The sequence below is a fragment of the Lepidochelys kempii genome, chromosome 1, assembly GCF_965140265.1.
Source record: "Lepidochelys kempii isolate rLepKem1 chromosome 1, rLepKem1.hap2, whole genome shotgun sequence".
Classification (NCBI taxonomy): domain Eukaryota; kingdom Metazoa; phylum Chordata; order Testudines; family Cheloniidae; genus Lepidochelys; species Lepidochelys kempii.
The window spans coordinates 321,265,106-321,281,254 of NC_133256.1; the positions used below are offsets into that span (position 1 = coordinate 321,265,106).

Consider the following 16,149-nt stretch of genomic DNA (forward strand, 5'->3'; position numbering starts at 1 on the left):
CGGGAGCTGAGAGACATTGTTTGCAGTGGGGGGACGCAGTTCCTACTCAAAATGTGCAGTCTGGGGGTTCATGTACTTAGACGTTCCTCTGCTGTGTAGCCATTCTGGGGGCAGCTGAAGGAGAGATGTTTGTTTATTGGTTATCATTCACTACTACTACTTTTTTCCTCAGCGATCTCTGAACTGTAACAACACATATATAGAGGAGCCAAATATGTATCGCACAAATATTGGTGAATCCACAGTCTCCCTAGAAAGCACCATCAGGTCAGCCAAGAGCCACAATAGCTACCTTGCTTACATTCTCAGGTAATCGGGTGGTGGGTGCATGGCTTTCAGGCCTTTATTTTTCCCTTCTCATTGCTTTTGTGAGAAAAAAACTAACCAAAACCAACTAATGTTTTAGTTCAAATGCTACTAGTGAGATGAGAAACCTGTCCTGTTCCTTAGCAATTCTCTTTATGCAGTTGTTATCTTTTCATCTTCCTTTATGTATTTCTCATTTGCATGCAACTTTAGTGGGCAATTCAAACTATAATTAAAATGAAATACTAGAAGTATTTTTGCTATTAGTCCTGTACAGCTTGCCTGTTAAAATGTTAAATTTGACAGTGCATAATGGAGATTTAGGGTGGTCTCTGTATTTCTGTCTTGTCACTAAGACTAGCATGTTGACCAAAAATGTTGCTTCCCCATTTTTTAGGGATGAGGCTGCTCAGAAGCTCAGTGGGTCCTCAAGCCAAGCAAGGGCTGGTCAGACAGAAGCAGATTCCTCCATTTTTCATAGGAATCCATCAAAATCCAATGGTAAGAGCTTTTTGGAGAATTGCTTAGAACCACGTGTGCATTTCTTCCTCCTCAGCTTAATAAAGATACTTTCTTCAAAAAGATCCTATAATTAATGTAGTAACCTTTCCATCTTACTGTGTTTCACTCTCAATTTAAATAGCTGTACTGGCATGACAAGATATAAAGGTGTTGCCATAGTTATTGAGTATCTTTATCTGGGACATGGTTTCATAGTAGAAATATCATGTGTCTATTTTGTATTAGGATCTATTTCTGATTTGATGGCAGGTTACCACAAATTGTGTGATGGTTTGTGCATTCTCTTTCCTTTCTCACAAAGTTATGCACAGTTTTTCTTCCTTGCTTTTCAGATGGAAATTTCTTACTGGTTGAAAGTTTGAGGAAGTGGCTTCCTTTTACTACTTTGTATTTTTTTCCAGTAAAGTAGGAAGTGTGTCTCAGTTTCATATTGTTTATATTTTGGATCTGGACAAATATATTGTTGCAGTTTAGCGTTGTAAGCATGCTTTTCAGTTTTCTGTTTCTATGTCTTCTTGGTGCTTTATGTTGGAGGGTGTATGTGTTGCTTTGACCAAGATGGCGCCAGATGACTATTTTGCACATTGAATAGCAGCGAGAATTGTGCTCTCCAGCCACTGTGTGTACATAGCAATTATCCAACAAATGAACTTCAGTCACTCTCTTCTTCTCACACGTTTAAACACATTTAAATTTTAGCAACAGTTACAGGAGCAACAATAGTGGACACTAAACCATATAAATTGTTAAAGTATCCTATCCAGTTAGCTGTACTGTGCAATTTTGTTTCACTTGATTTCCTCAGCTGAAGACTGCTGCACTAATAATCTAATCTCATCTGACTGGCTGGGCTGTGTAGGCATAAGCATTCTAAAGTGCCCATCACCACAGTATCTGGGAGCCTACAGTGGTTTTCTTTCACTCCATTCATTTGGCATGTAGATTTCCACAACTGCCTTTCAGGTTCTAATCCCTATGTTTTTTGCCTCCTCCACTTGCACAGAACATGATTCTGATTCTGACAGCGAGTTGTCTCTTGATGAACATAGCAGCTCTTACGCTTCCTCCCATTCATCAGAGAGTGAGGAAGATGGGATTGAAACAGAGAAAAAATGGAACACAGCCACTTCCAAAAACAATGAACGCGGCCCAATCCACAGCACTCCTAAAGGTAAAGCAGCTGCTCATGCTGTAGGAATAGATTTCTTTCCCATATTATAAAATTAATTGAGTAGTGGATGCATGGAATTGACCAGGATAGTGTACAGCTAAAGCTGTTTTGAATCCCTGTTTTCTTATTGGTGGTGATATCTAAGAGATCCTTGTTTCCTCAAGCTCAGAGGATTTGTCCCCTGTGGTGAATGAATGCAAGAACAAAGGACACTTGAGCAAGTGTGCACCAGCTACTTAGCGTACCAATGCAGCATAGCTGTTAGCATTGCAGAGGGACCCTGCAGACTGTTTCTCTCCACAAATGTCACTGGAAATAGCACTACACAGCTATCTAAATATCAGCAGAGGGAGGCAGGAAGAGGCGGCAATAAAAGAGCGTGGCAATTTGGGAAAAAAAGGAACACCTGCAACATTCCTCCCCCCCCAATACAATAGAATAATGGAGATTTCCTGGGGTCAGGGGAGGGCATGGAACTGAAAGGTTTGAAATTAACACTTGGTATCAGTCACGTGAACATTCTGTGCACCGTGTCCCTCTGTGACTCTTTGAAGATACAGAGAGACTGATATGGTCAGACAAAACTCAGTGGGTTTTGGCTCTCTGGTGTTCATTCACTTTCCCTTGCTTCATCCCATACAGGTTTTCAGTTCCCTTTTGATTTTTACATTCAAACAAACCCAGAGTAAAATTCAACCAAAATTGCTACCATTTTCCCACAAATATAAACTGATGTGATTGAAACTCAGCCCAGCCTTGGAGCAAGTTTTGGGTTAGAGAGTGTTTTCTACAAATCCATTCATTATTGTAGCAACTTGGGTTATGGCTGAATTGACAATGATGGCTTTAAATTTAGCTCTTTATAATAATACCTTGACAATGGTAGGTGCTTCCATCACAGCGTTTGTTCAGCATTGTGCATTTTCAGTTTAGCGAGCTATCCCAACGTTTGCTTTTATTAGCCTCAGGCATACAGGGCAACTTCTGAGTTCCTAGGAAACATGCTGCTGTAAGGCTGCACGAGATATCTCCTTTTTCTTATCAAAGAAATGCACAATTATAAGATTCCTTCATGGAAAGGTTAATCTTCTGGAAAGAACATTATAGAGCCATTCCAGTTTAAGGACCAGATTGTGCTCCACTGCTGGACAATGAGGGAGGGTGCAAGGGGATGTGCTCCCACCCCCTATGCACTGCTGGCCAGTAGAGCTAGTCAGGCACATAAGGGATGAAGAGTATGCTGCTGCTGCTGCTCCCACTCTGTGACAGGTTGCTCCAGGAATAATTCTGCCTTGGGGAAACAGAATTCCTCTCTGAGCTCCACCTGGGGCAATGTACCAGCACACTGCCACCAACTAGGACAGTATTTAACTGGCAGGATAGAGCCCTCCAGCAAAAGGCTGGCCTAGCTAATCTTTAGAAATGGTCTGCTGCAAATGACTGTTCCACTGAAACTGTTGCAGAGAATAGGACTAGTTGAGCAGGACTGGAGGAAAGAACCTCACCTTTTGCTGAAGGGTGGTTTTCGAGCCAATGTGTTTTTTTGCATTGCAGTTGATTCTATATCCAATCATGTGAAACCCTATTGGCCCACAGAGTGTGTAACAACAAGCGATGGGGAGGATCCAGGTGGGAAGCAGAAACTGAAAGTGGAGACAAAGGTTAATGTAGAGCTTCATAGGGAAAATCAAGTGAACCACAGCAATGAAGCACCTCGAGAAAATGAGAATGAAGGGCAACAGAAAGAGAATAAACCTATACAACAGCAGAATAACCAGCACCCGGAACAGAGGAAAGGTAAGTCAGCCAACCCAGTGCATTAGAAAGAAACAAATGAGAGATTAAGTGAAAAGTTTTGTAGATTCTGTGACGGTAACTCAGAGATCCCAGCTGAAGGCCTCTGTTGCCACGTTAGAAAAGTGGGGAATTTGCCAAATTCCCGTTCATTCCCTTCAGCCTACTGACTTCTCTAGCAAGCTGCAACAAACTTGGCCAGAGGCAGGCATGGGCAGGGTTGGCCATCAGCACCATTCATGTTCTTGCAGAATATGATTGCTCTGTAGGGGCATAATTCAAATTGGCTTAAGTCTGTGTAACCAGAGAGGTCTGTGGAGGGGCAATAACTGTAGGGACTGTTTTTGGATGGGTCTAAACTTTTTATTTTAACATGGAATAATGGTGGCAAACTTGAAACAATCTGCCTAATAAAAGGTAAATGTTGCTTTTGCATTTGTTCGATTAAATAAAATTACCAACATAATTAAAACCCCTGATCCTCCTTTCTTTCTATTCCAGGCATCTTAAAAAATAAAGTCACCTACCCTCCCCCTCTGATGGATAAGAATATGAAGAATCGACTACGGGAAAAGTTATCGGATTATAATCAAACCACTATCTCATCCAGGACTGCTTCCTTAAGGACAAATGATGGGGTTCGTTCACCCTCTGACACTGGGGTGACAATAAAAAATCCACGGAGAGAACAGTCTCGAGATCAGCTGAATGGAATGGCCATGAATGTTCATGTGGGAACAGTGAATGCTGAGACCTCAGATTCTGAGTAAGTGCCAGTTTGAGACTGTCTTCCCACAATCACTGGCTTCTGACTTCCGCTCCTTTCTCTTCCCTGCCCCGGGTTCACTTCCACACGAGACTGCACCATCTCATTTTTTAGATTTCTAGGCTACTGGATTAAAGACTTGGGACAATGACTGTGATAACCTCTTAATTATACAGCGCCCCATGCCCAAAGGCTTCTTAACATCTCACTAAATAGACAAAACATGTCTTAAGAACATATTACAACTAAACACATACTCTAGACTAAAGCAACCCTCTCTTTGCCCTCAGCCACAGACATGAAAAAACACCTCTCAAGCAGCCTCAAATTAAAAAGGACAGGAGGGCTAGGGCAGTAGGGGGTGGCCGGAAGGGGTCAGGGGCTGGGGCTGTAGGCAGTCAGTGAGCTTGGAGGACTGGTGGCAGAGAGGAAGTGGTCAGAGGGCTGGGGCATTAGTGGTGAAGGAAGAGGCGGTGTTGTGGAGCTGGAGCTGTGGGGGACCAGGGGGCTGGGAGGGCCAGTGGGGGGAAGGAAAGGGAGGGTTAAGGGAGGTGGGAGGTCTGGTGAGGTAGTGGAAGGAAGGGAGGGGTTGGGGAGCTGGTGCTGTGGATGAAAAAGGAGTTGGTAGGGCTGGGGGGCAGTGAGAAGGAGAGAAAGGGGGATTCCACTAAGCAGGGTCTCTTGAGTGTGGGGAATGGGAAATGGGGAGGCACGGGAAGGGATGTGAGATGCTACGGAGCAGATGCTTTGGTCACCCAGGACAGGAACATCAGGGAGTCAGGAATGGCTAGGAGCAGTGAGAGAGAGGAGAAGGTGCATGCTGAGCAGATGCTCTAGGGAGCAGGGAGGGCAGTGTTGAAGACCGAGGCTATAGGGAGTCTAGTGCAGACCAAGTAGAAAGTCGGTGGCAGGAGCCCCGGGGAGTTGGGGGCACCAGTAGGCAGAGTAGGACAGGAACTCTAGGAAGATAGGGAGGGATGGTCCCTGTGGGAGAGAGGGTAATGGGGGTGCTGGGAGTGTGGAGGGCTGCATGCAGTGGGAGGAAGGGGAGGGTAAATTTAGGGGGTAGGAGCTTTGGAGACCTAGGAAAGTCTGTGGCCACCAGCACAGGGGGCAGATGCCAAAGAGTGAATGCTCTGGGGAGTCGAGAGTGAGGAGATCTTGGGTAGTGGGAGCATGGTGGGGGAGTTCTAAGTATCAGGATGCCAGAAAGGCTGAGAGCAGTGGGAGAACGTTAAGGAGCAGTGTCAGGGTGCAGGAGCCCTGAGGAACTGGGTCTCAGGAGGGCTGGGAGCAGTGTGAGGGAAAGGAGCGGATAGTTTGGGTCAAGGGCATGAGGAGCTTGGCATGGCTAGGGCGGGGGAGCAGTGCTGGGGGAAGATGAGTAGAGTTGTTAGGGAAGTCCAGGGAGCTGGAGAGAAAAGTGACATACAATACTACAGTCCCTAAAAATATCATAGATGTGATTAACAGAAGTAAATCTGTTGGGTTGAAATTGGTGCATATATTTGCCATTATGAACTAAAGCTAGATTTTAATCCCAAGTACAGCACAGACTTTCCTAAAACAGGTATTCATGGAATGATTGTTTCATTAGTAATCATGTCTAGTAACATGTCCAAAGTTCCGATTATGAAAATGACATACCTATACATTCCTTCTTTAGCCAAACTTTACTTTACATGTTCAGTTTTCCTTTAAGTACCACAATAATAACAATAAATATCCTAATTCTTTTCATAAGGAAATCGCTAACACAGCCTTAACCATGACATCGTGACCAGCTCCACCAGCTCCAGTACGCACACTCTAAACTGGTACACAGACTTCTCTAAGCTCCATCTGAAAAGTTACCCTCTGATCTTTGGAAGTTGGCTATGGGAATGTTCCCCAATTAGCCAACAAGCCTAAGTATTACTCACTAATAGGAGCTAGTTGCTGCTATCAGTAGAATTATTCACTCATAGGGAATATCTGGCCAGCCTACAATGCTAAAGAATTTATATATATACTGTTACATCTTTGTACCGTTTATGTATAAACTATGGCATGAGTCTGTTTGAAATGCAAAGTTTCTAACACCATGTAGGATTTCAGTAGTTTATGAAATGCACGCCTCCTCCTAGACATTACCAGTTACATGCGTTGTACAGGCCTTCCTCTCATAATGCATTTCTATCTGCATCTCCTGTAAATAACTTTCTTCTGCCTTATTTTGTCCTTTGTAACAAGAGCGGCCTCTGCCTTGCAAGCACTTGGTGAAGCATGGTAATTTACTAAAATGGAATAGGTAGTTTCACTTGGAATTGTTTGCCTGTCTCTATTTAACCCTAAGCCTGCATGGTTACTTCTTCTCATGAACAGAGGCAGTAATGAAACTTCAATTTGAACCATCAGGAAATACTGATGACTTTTCCACCTGGGGACTACTTGCTGTGATGTCACTTCCTTGGTACCTTGGATTTCACAGGAGATGCTGCATATCGAGGATGAGGATGGTACTGCTTCCTATGGCAGACTTCTGACTGCTCATACATGAAAAATAGTGCCCAAGACATGCATGATAAGGCTACATTGTGGTACGTTCAATGGCTGTGTGAATATGTAACTGTGCCAAAATGCATGGAGATGTAACAGAGACTCATTACAATGGATGAATGATTATAAGAAGCGTTGACTGAGTCACAGCAATGCTGCAGGAACTGCTAATGTGTGCAGCCCATAATGACTTACACAAGGAGAACAAATTGTCTTTACTCCAGTGGACCTACAATAAGTCAAATTATCAGCCTTAAGAAAAGCACTCAAAGAAGCCTCTTCCTGAGGTCTTGTTCTGTTACAGTGTGAACCATTCAGCTTCATGAACTCTAGAGAGAAGAATATCACACCAAGTGCCCTTCCTTATCTATGCCAGCATCTTTACTAGCCTTTGATGGACACAGTGTCTTAAAAAATGTCCTTTATATATATAAATATATAAATATAAAAAAATTGTAGATAATTTTATATATTTTGTATGGTGACTCTAAAGAAGGAAAAGTTCCTTTGTATATTTTACATTTATACTGATATTCTTCATTTGATGCTAGGAAATCAATGGGAAGAGCTCTTGATTATTTTTTATATTAAAAATTGCACAGTTGTACTTGAATTTGGCATTTGATAATGTAACTCGTGTTTGCATCAAAGCCACCCTAAAAATGCAGTGCAGTTTTTAAAATACTACAGTGAAATGGTTGAGTCTAAATTTATAAATATAATTTATAGGTTTCTGTTTCCAGATTATGGAATATTTTAAGGATGCAGTGCGTATTTTTGATAACCTCTACTAACAAACACCAACAAAAATGTTCATTTGTTTTGAAGGTGTTTTGGCCTCTTCTCCCATATTTTTTTATTTGGTGTTTACATTAAAAAGAACAGAAATTGAATTTCCCAGCTAAAAGACATCGTATCTTCAGCTAGTTAAAGATTTCAAAACAGTTCTTGGAGAAAAATCAATTCTGGTTTACAATATTTCCCTTTTAAAATAAAGCTTGTGTAATTTACATGCTAGTCACCTTTTGACTTAGCTTTTCATCACATTTTTCCTACTAAGCAACAAACCAGGACACACTTGTGAGGACACACTTGTGCAGCTCCCCATTGCACAAATCGTGTGTGAGGCTTTCTGCTTTGTTTTACTTTTTATTTTTTACTCTAAGTCAGCATTTTGCCAACTGGAGCAGCAACATGAGTCTTTAAGGATACCTGTGTTTCATTTCTTAACTTTTTGGGAAATTCCTGGCTATCTTGTTGTTTTGCAATACAAACACAAGTATTAAACAATTTTATGTTTCATGTGCACTATTCATATTTTCACAAGTGTAAGAAACATGTGTAGTGTCTGCCAACCTCATCTTTTCACAGTGTTTACCAAAAGAAAAAAAAAAGGTGAAAAATAGTTGTTCACAATAAGTATGTAGGGAAATGTTTCTGTTAACAGTTCCTTTTGGCTTGAATATATGACTCAAAATGAGTCCTTAAAATTCCACTTACAAAAATGATACATTTGTTATATACCTTTTCTTAGTGTTATGTATTTCATACGATAGTAATTTTTCATAGTTACCATTTTGAAAAGTTATTAGCTGTTCCTTTGTATGAATGTGCATGTGAGAAAGAAGAAACAGAAACAATACATCAGGCTGGATAAAATGCAGGAAATTAACCAAAAAAAAAAAGCATATACTGTAGTAATGTTGGTTTTATTATATCCTTATGCATTTTTAAATCTACTTGAGGCCTTTGGAAAGGGGAAAGGATACTGTCTCTTTAAAAAAAATTATGCAACATACTGCGTGAAATTTTCTGATTGAAAAGTTTTTTATGTTGAAGTGTCTATCACACTTGACTGTGCTCAGATACCGTGTACAACCTGTGTTAACCATTTTGCATCTGTGTATGTATATTTTGCCCCAGTGAGATGTAGTTAGTTTTTATTTCAATCAGAACTGTTTCAGTAAATGTGTCAGTTGTATTAATGACAGAAAAATTACAACCTATTTTTATGACTTGTTAAAACTTTATGGCAGGTTAGACACTGGAGGTTTTTTAACAAAATATGTATTTATTAATGTGCAGAACACTGGAATTGCAGCACAGATGAAAGGAGAATAAATTAAGATTTTTAATTTGTATTCCTGCTCTTGCTATTTATTTTTCATGGAGCATTGAAGTAGAAATGGGTGAACTTTTGAGTAGCATTTCCTATCGTTTGTAAAGGAGTTGTTTGAAAATGCAGACAGAAGTAATGTTTGTACTGATAACAGTCACTCTCCTGTGAAACAGAATGGTTGAAAAACTTCAGGAATGTTTATCACCAAAGTAGCACTGTTTGCGAGATTTTAAATCTTTGGTTATGCTTCTGAGGAAGGTTGCTGAGCATAGAAATTAGAAAGAGGAAATACCTATTAAGTTAGCTTGTGCATAACCCTATAGCATCCAGCCTCATTTTGAATAAGCCAATGGGCATATCTGCGAGCTGGATGCTACATGTCATATTCTCCCAAGATGTCCTTTCCTGAAACCTGATGCCTTTCTAATGCTGAAATCTGTGAATCCATTTCTTATTATGATTAAGTTAATAGGGCTCCGCATAAGCACGGGGCTCTGTCCCTGCAGATGAGCTTGCTGAGTCAGGGCCACACATTGCACCAATCTGATTTGATCATGTATGAGCATCTTACCATTTGGTTCAGTTACAACCTCTAGATTGATTCCCCCATGTAGTTATCTGCTGCGGTTCTTCCTTCTAGAACATTCCAAGCAGCAAACCAGTATAAGCTGGTTTTTTGCTTGAAAATTACAAACAGTTATTCTGGGTGCCTTCACATGGTTCTGAGATATCAAATATAATATTAGATAATTCTTCACCATGCCTAATGTCCACAGCTCCATTACAATGGGCACTTCAGGCTGCTCGCAGAAGCAGGAAGCCCTGCCTCTGAAGTTCCCACTAGATTTGCTTTGCCCCCATAGTGGCTCAGCCAGTCCTCCCTGCTGCTTTACTGAGGGAAATTCCATACTCTCATTTCAAATCTCTGGTTATTGGGCTCCATGAGATGTCCGGCTAATGCCCAGCCCCGTCCCAGGGCTTCTGGGGTGATTTTCCCTTCGGTACTGTTTCCCCTCCTGAGGCATTGTGGCTGGTGCCCCTGCAGGCTTTGGGGAGAGAGGTAGGCTGAGAAAGCCAAAGGCAAAAGGAAAGGTCTGGTTCTTCTTCGAGTGCTGACCTGTGGGTGCTCCCCCGTGCATGTAGCCGGAGATTTAAAGTAGCCGTGCCCGGTTGGGCCGCACATGCGCAGATCCCATCTCGCACTGCCTCAGGCGGTTAACTGATGCTGTGCAGCCAACCCACCCTCCACACTTCCTTCTCTACTGCCGTTGGCTCGAGTCAGAGCACCTGGCAGTTACTCTTAATTCCCTCTTCTGTTCCCTTTTTACCTGTAGTTAGTAGTCCTCATTGAAATACTATCTCCCTTTTCTCTTGCCCTGTCTCAAAAAAAAAAAAAGTATTTTCCTCACAGGACCGTAAGTTTCATTTACCCAGCGACTGCAGCAGCTCTCCAGCCATCTCTCTCCATACAACTGAGAGACTACGCTCCTTCTGGGGCAGGCCTGCCCCCTCAGGCTCTGAACGTTGCGCTACCTGCCGGCTGTCAATACCGCTCCCAGACGGCCACTCACAGTGCGTCCGGTGTCTCGGGGAGGGACTCATATAACAAAAGTGCCTGCACTGCCATAACCTCAAAGCACACACAAGAAAGGCAGGAGATTTACAGCTGAAGCTTCTCCTCATGGAGAAATCTCTTTGCCCGGCGTCTGACCAGGAGGTATGAATTCCTCCTGGCCAGAAATCGCCTACGGCCGCGTCGAACAAAGGTCCCTCTTCAAGCGCAAAGCAGCCCGACCAAGCTGCCAAAAGGGCAGCAAAGAGACGGAGACCACATCCCTGGCCTCGGAGTCATCTAAGAAAAGGCGCTCTGATAGCAGCCAAGCCGGTAACACCGGCTATATCCCCGGCCGACACACCGGGGCCCTCCGGTACCAGAAAGCAGAGAGCTCCTAAACACTCGAGCTCTTCCACAAGCGCTAAGGGGAAAGTTAAACCCCAAGTCTCGGCACCTACAACAGCCAGTAAACCCTCGGTACCAAACATTTCAGCGCTCATGCTGCCACCTACTGTTGGCACTATGAATTTCAGCCAGACACCTGTGAATACAATGCAGCATACGGTACCGTGTTCCCCTATCACACTGGTACCGACCCTGACCTCATCACAGCAACTCCTGCACCACAGAGTCTTATCTGTCTCATCAGTACCTCAGCCCCCCCTCCTCGGTACCAATGTCACCTCGATACACAGGGCTTTTTCCCAGCCCAGCTCTCCACAGTCGAACACACTGCTATAGTGGTGAGCACGTGATAGGCTTGCCTCAACATTCCTCTCCTGTAATTAGTCCTGCCACACAGGCACCACCAGCCACTGGCTTCTCTGCAAACTTTGCAAACCAACCCTGGTTCAGCCAGCCTTGGATGCCTCCTATGCCATTCCAACCAGAATGGCCATTCTGGCAACCGTGGGCACCAAACCCACAACAACAACAACAAGAAATACCCAACACTCTGCCCGCAACTGGCGCACACCAACCACCTGTGCTGCTCTCACATACACCCCCTAGTGTCCCCAAACAGGGGGCCGAAGAACAGGAGGAATTTTCAGACCTAGATGATATAGCTGACACTCATTTTTCCTCTTTCCACCCCGGGTGACTCAATTATGCCTCCACCTCCCACCACAATGGAGGATTTCAGGCAGTTTCAGGACCTCTGCAAGAGAGTGGCAGCTTCCCTTGACAACTCTCTGGAAGAGGTCCAGGAATCGCGCCATAAGTTGGTGGACATACTACATATGTCCACTTCATCCAAAATCACCCTCCCTGTGAATGAGGCAATTATGGATCCTGTCAAATTACTCTGGCAAACCCCAGCAATGATTCCACCTACCTGTAAAAGATCTCATGAGAAATGTTACATACCAGCCAAAGGCACTGAATTTCTCTTCTCACATCCAACGCCAAATTCACTGGTTATCGACGCAGTAAGTGAAAGGGGCAAGCAAGCACACTATATGAATACCCCATACAATAAAGACTGGAAACAACTTGATCTGTTCAGTCACAAAGCATACTCAGCTGCAACGTTACAGTTGAGAATTGCCAATTTTGAGGCCCTACTGGAAAAATACGATGACAATAACTACGCCAGCCTTTCCGAATTTACAAGCGTTATTCCTGAAGACAAAAGAGAGCAGTATAAAGCCATCATTACGGAGTGTGACCTCATCGCTAGAACAGCGCTTCCAGCCGCTGTCGACTCTGCTGATTCTGCAGCGAGAGCCATAGCCACTAGGGTCGTTCTGAGGAGCAGGGCCGGCTCCAGGCACCAGCTTTCCAAGCAGGTGCTTGGGGCAGCATTTACAATGGGGCGGCAGTCCGTGTCCCGTGGCAGCAATTCAGCAGCAGCTCCGCCACTCTTCCCACCATGGCAGCTTTCTGCGGCAGCAGCAATTTGGTGGCAACTGCTTGGGGCGGCAAAATTGGTAGAGCCTCCCCTGCTGAGGAGAGCTTCCTGGCTTCACCTGTCTGGCTTTCCAAAGCCAGTACAGTCCATTGTAGAGGACTTACCATTCAAAGGTGCCGAGCTCTTCGCAGACAAGACTAATGAGTCATTACACACACTGAAAGACTCCAGGGCCACTTTACAATCCCTAGGTATCCACACACCTAGGAACAAGAGATGACAAACCAATTACCAAACTCAGCAGCGATTCCAAATCCCTTCATACACTCAGCACAACAGGTTCTACAACCAGCAAAGCCACAGACAGAAAACCCCCAGGAGAAGGCAATCCGCTTCCTCGACTACTGCTTCCCAACCATCAATCTCCAGACAGCAGATCTGAAGTCTTGGTCGAGGGCTCGAGAACCCCATTGTTCTCAATGCTGGCTCCATCTATCAATGGCAAAATCTTTGGAGATCACCAAATCCCAATTGACCCTATCTGGCACTCCATCACCAAGGACAGATGGATATTGGAAATCACCAAAACTGGGTATTCCGTCCCCCTTACCTCCAAGCCCCCTACCCACACCCCTTCCCCGTCTCTCTTCAGGGACCCCTCTCATGAGCACCTACTTTGCAAAGAGGTGAACCATTCTGTATCCCTAGGAGCCGTAGAACCTGGTACCAGCGGAGTACAGAGGGAAAAGGTTCTATTCCCACTACTTTCTCACGCAGAAAAAAACAGGAGGTTGGAGACCTATTCTCGACTTAAGGCAACTCAACAAATTTGTACAGATACAAAGATTCAAAATGGTCACACTAAGCACCATAATCCCAGCGTTGGAGGGGGGCTGGTTCTCAGCCCTCAACCTCCAGGACATGTATTTTCACATATCCATCCACCCATTGCATTGGAAATTTCTGTGATTACAGTAGCACAGGACCATTTTCGGTACAAGGTCCTACCCTTCGGCCTTTTCACTGCGCCGAGGGTATTTTCCAAAGTACTCGCTGTAGTAGCGGCCCACCTACACAGAGAGAGCATAATGATATTCCTGTAATTGGACGACTGCCTGCTGAAAGCACCAACACTGCAGACAGCCGTAGAGTCCACCCAACATACGATCCATCTCTTTACCTCCTTAGGGCTTCAAATAAACTTTCAAAATTCCACCCTAACACCAGTCCAGCAAATTCATTGGGGCGGACCTCCACTCCCTCAAAGCAACTGCTTCCCTTCTGATAAAATGCTTTCAGACTTTAGCCACCTTAGTCTCAACAGCATGGAACAACCCGCAGGTTTTTGCCAGGATGTGCCTACAGCTTCTGGGCCACATGGCCACTGTGACTTGTGTCATCCATCACGCAAGGTTACACATGCGCTATCTTCAAGCCTGGCTACGTATATAGTACGTTCCTCACATGCACAGCATTCACAAACTCCTCACCATGCCCAACGCAGTCATGGATTCCCAGTTATGGTGGACCAACCCAGACAACGTCTTCACCGGAGTGCCCTTCATACAGAATCCACCTACCCTTACCATTACCACGGATGTGTCCTTCCTAGGCTGGGAGGCTTACCTACTGACATATTCTGTATAGGCCCACTGGTCTACAGCAGAGTCCCAACTTCATATCAATCTGCTGGAACTTCGTGTGGTTCGTAATGCCTGCTCACACTTCCTGCCATGGATCCGAAACAAAACGATACAGATCCTCTTTGACAATGTCACCAGTATGTTCTGCGTAAACAGACAAGAGGGGGCACGATCATATTCCCTATGCATGGAAGCCATGTGCCTCTGGCAATGGTGCATCAAACACAACGTCCACATGATAGCATCATACTTACCTGGCCGATGCTCTGAGCAGATGCTCTGAGAGGAGGTTCTATCAAGACCATGAATGGGAGCTGAACACACAGACCATCCGAGATATCTTCCAATTGTGGAGGCTCCCAACAATAGACCTCTTTGCAACCTCACAAAACTCCAAATGCCCCCGATTCTGCACCAGGGGAGGACTCGGCCATCACTCTCTGGGCGATGCCTTCCTCATCAAGTGGAACACCCCCATCCTCTATGCCTTCCTCCCCCATCCCCCTCATACACCGAGTACTCGACAAGATAAAACAGGACGGGGCCAGAGTGATCCTAGTAGCCCCGACATGAACACGACAAATGTGGTATCCATACCTTCTCCGCATGGCAGTCTGTCCACCATGCAAGCTCCCGCCTCTGCCTTGACTCCTGACGCAGGACACATCATCCATCCAGATCCCCACGAACTTCAACTCAAAGCCTGGTTACTCTATAGCTCTCAGGATCTGAAATGACATGTTCGACAGAAATACAGAGCATATTGTTAAACAGCCATAGGAAAACTACCCAGCACACATATACACATAAGTGGAAACGTTCCGAATCATGGTGCCAACGTAAACAGACTGCACCTGTATTGGCCTCTTTACCCCTTATTCTAGACTACCTACTGGAACTCACACTAACTGGACTTTCTATACCCAAAATCCATGGCCACCTGTCAGCCATTACGGCTTTTCATCATAAAATGAATAGATTATCTATTTTTACACATCCCATCACCAAATGCTCCTTAAAGGGCCTCTTGAACTCCTATTCAGACATGAAAAAACCTGCCCCACCACAGGACCTCAATCTGGTCCTCCATGCCCTCACCAGACCCCCATTTGAGCCCTTAGCTACAATCTCTTTATTACACCTTTCTATGACACTTGCGTTTCTAGTGGCCATTACATCAGCCAGACAGATGGGAGAACTAGTGGCTCTCATGGCTGACCCACCCTATGCCATCTTTTTTTAAAGATAAAGTATGTCTCAGATCACATCCTAAATTTTTACCTAAAGTGGTATCATCCTTTCACCTCATCTAAACTATATACTTACCCACATTCTTCCCAAAGCCACATACAGCCAGTAGGCACACTTTGGACATCCGCAGGGCTCTCGCCTTTTTTATCGACAGAATGAAATCGTTTTGCTAGTCTCCAAAACTATTTCTTTCCATCACTGATAGATCCAAAGGACACGCCGTTTCTAAACAACGCCTGTCCAAATGGATATCAGACTGTATCAAACTTTGCTATCTCCAGTACGAGCGACAACCACCCAGGGGGATCTGCACACATTCTACTAGGAGTCTCTCAACATCAATAGCCTTTCTCAACAACAGCCCTATTGCAGAAATCTGCAGAACTGCAACCTGGACTTCACCGCACACATTTACACAACACTATGCATTGCTACAACACGCATTTTCCCATTCCCTGTTTGCTCACCGGTGCTCTCATTCACTATGACTTCAACTCCGAAGTCCTCTCCTTCCTCCGGAGGGCACTGCTCTGAAGTCACCTGAAATGGAGAACCCACACGGACAGCACTCGAAGAAGAAGAGAAAGTTACTCACCTTGTGCAGTAACGGAGGCTCTTCAAGATGTAAAAAG

At 44.4% G+C, this 16,149-nt stretch overlaps 1 protein-coding gene across 1 annotated transcript in view; it reads left to right on the forward strand.

Moving 5' to 3' along the window:
* Positions 1-9,209, forward strand: part of CELSR1 (cadherin EGF LAG seven-pass G-type receptor 1) — a 265,440-nt gene extending 256,231 nt beyond the window's left edge. The window contains exons 30-35 of the mRNA XM_073328377.1: positions 173-309; positions 704-807; positions 1,832-1,999; positions 3,554-3,796; positions 4,295-4,559; positions 6,924-9,209. Coding sequence (XP_073184478.1) covers positions 173-309; positions 704-807; positions 1,832-1,999; positions 3,554-3,796; positions 4,295-4,559; positions 6,924-6,948 — 942 coding nt within the window. The 3' untranslated portion in view covers positions 6,949-9,209. The remainder of the gene's footprint in view (positions 1-172; positions 310-703; positions 808-1,831; positions 2,000-3,553; positions 3,797-4,294; positions 4,560-6,923) is intronic.
* The last annotated feature ends 6,940 nt before the right edge of the window (positions 9,210-16,149 follow it).